The 5,654-nt window shown below is 60.1% G+C and overlaps 1 protein-coding gene across 1 annotated transcript; it reads left to right on the top strand.

The window, feature by feature from the left end:
- Positions 1-978: 978 nt before the first annotated feature.
- CHAC1 (ChaC glutathione specific gamma-glutamylcyclotransferase 1) lies at positions 979-5,217 on the top strand. The gene is made up of 3 exons (XM_045770981.2): positions 979-1,444; positions 1,850-1,885; positions 2,333-5,217. Exons 1-3 carry the CDS (start codon positions 1,178-1,180, stop codon positions 2,732-2,734), a joined length of 705 nt encoding a protein of 234 aa, XP_045626937.1. The 5' UTR covers positions 979-1,177; the 3' UTR covers positions 2,735-5,217.
- The last annotated feature ends 437 nt before the right edge of the window (positions 5,218-5,654 follow it).

A 5,654-nucleotide genomic window follows, 5' to 3' on the forward strand; every position in this document is an offset into this window, starting at 1 on the left:
GGCCGGCCGACCCTCCGTGGGTCAGGAGGCCAGTAGCCGAGAGAGAAAGCCGGTAGCTGCTCTCAGCTGTCTGGGAGCCTCCATCTGACCGCCCGGCTCGCCGCATCCGGAAGCTCCCGGAATTTCTGCGCCTAGGGACGAACGCAACCATTGTTGAAGTTTCAGTTTGGTCAGAACTAAACCCATCGCCTCAGGGCAGAAGCAGCCTCACTGCACGGCTTCCCTCTGCGGGTTTGGACACCACCGCCGAAGTGACAGCGGTGGTGGCGAGAGCGCTGAAAGGCTCCACCCCAAGCCTACCTGGGCTCAGGGGGTTCCACACCTGGCCCTGGCAGTAGCCCTCACGTGAGGCCCGCAAGCTCCCGGCGCCCGCGCTGACTCAGCCTCGCAGCTTCTGCAGAAACCTTAACCAGCCCCGTGACTCAGTTTCTCCATTTGCTCACGCGCGCCAACCGCGTGAGGCACCTGTACGGAATGCAGAGCGTGCCTCCGAGGCTTCTCTAGAGTATGTGCTCCTAGGCGGAGCCCCAGAGACGGGCATTTACGCCGCTCAAAGAGCTCCTTCGGGACGTGCCCTGCCCTGGCCCTGTTGATGAGTCCGTGCTGTCTGGGGTGGTATTGACCCGACCAGGTGCACCGACACAGCTGCTGGGAGACACCCGCCTGGGACACGCCGGTCGTGGTTCCTGAAGGGCGTAGGCCATGGAGGGGCTGCCGAAGGGACGACCAGCGCCCGCGTTCGTGCCCACTATCCACTGCCCGCAGCCTGACGCAATCCGAGGTGCCCTTGCTGCATGCCGGGGCTGGGGAAACCTCCCCCGCGGTTGCATCACTCCTGCCAGATTTGCTACGGAGGTGGAGCCGAGCCAATCAGCGGGCGCGCTGGGCCTGGGGCAGGCCGCTCGGTTACCCACTCAGAGGGCGGCGCGGTTAACCGGGAAGCAAAACGCGAAGGTGACTGGTCAAAAGGGGTTTTGCCCCGCCCCAATCACCGCGGCAGCTGGAGCGGTGGGCGGGGACCTGCCCGGCCGGAGGGTTTAAAAGGCGCCTCCGCCGGGGCCGCGCAGCTGGAGCGACCGAGCGGTGCCAGGCCAGGTGTGCGCGTCCGTCGGTCCTTCCGTGCCCGCGCCGGAGACCAGTCTCGGAGGCCGCCGGGCCCGTCCCTGTGCCCGGCACCATGAAGCAGGAGTCCACAGCCCAGAACACCCCGCCCGCCTCGCCGCCCCTCTCACCGGCCCCCTCGCCACCCCCATCGCCACCCCTCCCGTCACCCGCGCAGCATCCCCGGGATGGCGGCGATCCCCAAGCGCTGTGGATTTTCGGGTACGGATCCCTGGTGTGGAGGCCCGACTTCGCCTACAGCGACAGCCGTGTGGGCTTCGTGCGCGGCTACAGCCGCCGCTTCTGGCAGGGAGACACCTTCCATCGGGGCAGCGACAAGATGGTGAGTATCTGCCCATGCTCAGGGGAATGAAGGGGGTGGGGGCAGGGTAGTGGGCACTAGTGCCTGGAATGCCCGGGACTGGCAGAGGGTGACTCCGTGCTGGCGGGGCAAGTGTATAAACCTGCGCCTGGGGGTTGTGGCTTAAATTTCTGTGCCCAGTGCTTGCCTGTGATGGCTGCAGTGTGTGAACCTGTGGATCGCCGTGTTGATGAATATTTCTGATGACCAGTCTGGGCCACTGCCATGTATCTGTTTCTCCTGCAGCCATGCATCACTCTCTCCACTGCCCCCTGGGTGACTGGGGCTCTCTGAGGCCTGGACCAGCAGGGTTCATAAGAGTTTCCTCTGGTACTGGTGATAGCTGATTTCTAACTTGTCTGTTTCAAAATCTGTCTTCCTCCTCAGCCTGGCCGGGTCGTGACCCTCCTTGAAGATCGTGAGGTAAGTGCCCGAGTCAAGAGAGAGATCCCCCCCCCCAGGGCCTAGCAGGGAGGGTTGCAGACAGAACTCAGGGGTCCTTGGCTGTAGGCTAGATTAGATGCCTCCCAGGCGGCGGGGAAGGTGGTCTAGCCTGGTGCCTCTCACTAGAACCACCTGAGGACCTTCTTAAAATGTAGATTTTGATTTAGTAGGATTGGAGGGTGGCCTGAAACTCCCATTCCTCTTAATTGTATAGATGATGCCACTGGTTCTCAAACCACTCTCAGAGTAGGAATCCTCTTGGCCTTGGGGCCAGACCACCTGGTCAAACCTTGTTAAGAAAGGGAGAAAGAGCCTAATACAATACTACTATCAGTCTTCTGCCCACTTTCCTTCTGGAGCACAGACCTGGGGTGGGACTAGCCAGGAGCTGTTTGGGGTGACCCCGATGTCCATGTTTCCTCCTAGGGCTGCACTTGGGGTGTGGCATACCAGGTTCGAGGGGAGCAGGTGAGCGAGGCCCTGAAGTACCTGAACGTGCGGGAAGCAGTGCTTGGCGGCTATGATACCAAGGAAGTCACCTTCTACCCCCAAGATACCCCTGACCAACCACTCAAGGCACTGGCTTACGTGGCCACCCCCCAGAATCCTGGTTACCTGGGCCCTGCGCCTGAGGAGGCCATTGCAACACAGATCCTGGCCTGCCGAGGCTTCTCTGGCCACAACCTCGAGTACTTGTTGCGCCTGGCGGACTTCATGCAGCTCTGTGGGCCCCAGGCACAGGACGAGCACCTGGCAGCCATTGTGGACGCTGTGGGCACCATGCTGCCCTGCTTCTGCCCCACCGAGCAGGCTTTGGCACTGGTCTGAGGGGCTGAGCCCCTGCAGGGAGTGTCCACGTAGACATGGGGCTAGGTCCCCACTCCTGTGCCCACGGTGGACTTGGTACAACTGGAGCCCGCTGAAAGGACTTGGCGGGGGGCTGGGAGCTTCTCTCCCTAAGTCTCTGCCTGTCCCACCAGCTTCCAGCTCTCCTGCCTGACGCTGACTTATTACTTGAAACTATTTATTGCACCATGTTGGTGTGGTGGGCAGGGTGGGGGGCCTGCCCTGGACATAGGGGCCCTGCTGAGCGGTGCCCCACCTCAGGCACCTGGTGCCTGACCCGATTCCCCCCAGTGCTGCTGCTAACCCCATACCACCCAGGCCTCTGTCTCCCCACCCCCAGACCAACCACTCTTCAGCCCTGGAAATAGACCACATGTGAAAAGTCCCAGCCTGCTGAGAAGGGACAGGAGGGAGTGAGGAGAAGGGAGCCTTATGAGAACTGAGGCACCTGTGGGTCCTGCTCACCAACCCCCATCCCCCCAGGTTCCCAGGGCAGAACTGGATCTGGAGCCCGGGCACAGCTGCTGAGGCTGGGCCTGGGCCTCTTAGCCATTTGGCTGTTTCCCTGTCTGTCTGTCTGTTTGCTTGTCTGTCGGTCTGTTCCTGGGAAGCTCATCACTATGGGCCTTGGTCCCTTCCCAGTCTGTCCTGTACTGTTATCCATAAACTGATCTCTTACTATCTGTGTTATGCTAGAATGTCGTTCTTTCTTCAGAGGGGCTGTTGGGGCAAGTGACGTGGGAGGGGCAAGGGCTCCCTCTTTCTCTCCATCCCTCTCTCGCAGGGAGGGGGCAGCCGAGCAGGCAGGGCTGCCAGCCGGGTTGCACCACTCCATGGGCACCTTTCCCGTCTTAGTGCAGGCAAAAAATGCCCCGAGGTATGCAGAATTCGCCTGCGGGGCTCTGCTTGGCAGCCCCGTGTGCCTGTGGTGCTCTGCGTCTCCTCTCAGCTGTCCCCAGGAGGCTGGCAGGCTTGGAGGTCAGACCAGGTCTTCTCTAGCAGCCGCCTCTTGCTGACCTGCGAGAGGAGACCCCTGGCTTCCTGCTCAAGGAGCATGTGGGTTAGAGGACGGTGGTGATGACTTCAACAATGCTGACCACCTTTTGGAGGACCTTTCGATTTTGAGGCCGAAAGTGGCCTTTGATTTTGAGATTCAGGTGCTTGCTAACTGTTGCCTCTTGGGTCTGCGGTGTGGGCTGTGCCTTCTCGGTTAACCTCACCTGCCAGGACTCTTGCTCACCATGGAATGAATTGCCAGGGTGCCCTCCGGGCTACTAGTTTACTCTCTGCCTGCCCCTGGCTGCTGCTCCCCCCAAACCCCCACCCCCATCCCCGAGTGCAAAGCCCAGCCCCCAGCATCTCAGAATGGCCCCTCAGTGGGCTCAGCTGCTTTTTCCTGGACCCGCAGAATGGGTACAGGGCCCATGTGACAGCTTTTTCATAGCAGAAGAGCCTGGCTGCACTGCAGAAACTTCCCTCCTTGGCCCAGTGACCTCCAGAAAACTCCTCAGCCCTCTGAGCATCAGTTTACACTGGGACGCGCTATGGTCGGTCTGGTTGCTGCTCTTGTGGCTGGTGCCCTGGATTGGTCTGGATGTCCCCAGCGGGGTCAGCTCTGACCAGTTGGGCAGCCGTTGTGCCTGGTGTGTTGGTGACCTCATGTCTTGCCATTGATGGAGGAAGTGTGGAGTTCAGCCAAGTTTTGGGAGCTCGTGAGGGCAACATGGCAGGAGGAGGCTTGGGCAGCGGCCTCCTGAGCCAGGGCAGGGCCAGACAGCCAAGTCGGGTGCTCAGAGCAGAGCCCTACTCTTTGCTGAGTACGGGTGGGAAGGGCTGCTTGCCAGCCGTACTTGGGCTCACATTCTTCAAGCCATTTGTTGAACTATTTATTAAATTGCTATATGCCAGACACTGACCTGGGCACTGGGGATACAGCAGTGAAGCAATCTCCCTCCTTAGGGAACTCAGCCTAGAAACTCTGAATGGTGACTCTCTCTTCTTTTTTCTTTTCTTTTCTATTTTTTGAATGGTGACCATTTAGCATGCAGTGTGCTGTGATGGGAGGAGAAGAGGGCACTCCGCTTAGAGGAGCAGTCAGGGAAGACTTCCTGAAGGAAGGAATGATGAGGCTGAACCCTGAACTTGAGAAGGGGTCTCTGGTGAACAGAGGCAGGGAACAGCCTGTGCCAGGGTGGAAAGTGAGGTCAGACCAGCTGGGACAGAGGGGACAGAGTGGTGTAGGGGGTGGGAAGTGGGACTGGACAGGGGGCAGGACAACATCCCGCTGTCTGGCCCTGGTCATCTGTGCTGTGCTGTGGAGGTGGCATTCCTCCTGGGTCCGTGGTGGCCGCCTGCGGATTCTGAGCAGGGAAGAGACTGCTTGAGAGGAACCCTGGCTTCTGTGTCAGGTTGGAACAGGAAGGCCAAAGACAGGCTGGGGAGAGGTGAACTCGGCCTGAGCAAAGGTGTGGCAGTGGGAATGGGGGGGGGATGGATCTGAGAGTCATTCAGGGCCTGAGGCTGGCAGGGGTTGGTGTGGCTGGCTGAGGGGGAGAGGGAGGGAGGGCTAGAGGGCCAGGGTTGCTGGTACAGCTGTAGGGTTGGAAGGGCAGGGGTAGAGATGGGCCCTGTGTGAGTGTGTGAGCTGGGGTTTCTGTGTGGGGCAGAGGCATCCACAGGAATGTTCGAGGACAGCTGGGGATGTGGGTCTGCAATTCAGGAGAGAAATAAGGGCTGGAGTTAGAGATTTGAGGGCCATACACATGGAGACAGTATTTGAAAGCCTTGGAAGTGGAGAGAAAAGGGGGCCCAGGCCCAGCCCTGAGGTGCCCAGCCCTGAGGTGCCCAGCCCTAGTGGCTTGAGTGAAGCAAGAATTGGAGAGAACAGGCAGCTGGAGAGGGA

The sequence above is a fragment of the Ursus americanus genome, chromosome 36 (genome assembly GCF_024610735.1).
Source record: "Ursus americanus isolate L20-20 chromosome 36, mUrsAme1.1.p, whole genome shotgun sequence".
Classification (NCBI taxonomy): domain Eukaryota; kingdom Metazoa; phylum Chordata; class Mammalia; order Carnivora; family Ursidae; genus Ursus; species Ursus americanus.

Excerpts from the sequence above, each read along its gene's own strand:
- CHAC1 (XM_045770981.2), top strand. The coding sequence starts at position 1,178 with ATGAAGCAGGAGTCCACAGCCCAGAACACCCCGCCCGCCTCGCCGCCC. Across the intron at positions 1,445-1,849 it reads ATCGGGGCAGCGACAAGATG|CCTGGCCGGGTCGTGACCCT; the intron begins GTGAGTATCTGC and ends CTTCCTCCTCAG. Across the intron at positions 1,886-2,332 it reads CCCTCCTTGAAGATCGTGAG|GGCTGCACTTGGGGTGTGGC; the intron begins GTAAGTGCCCGA and ends GTTTCCTCCTAG.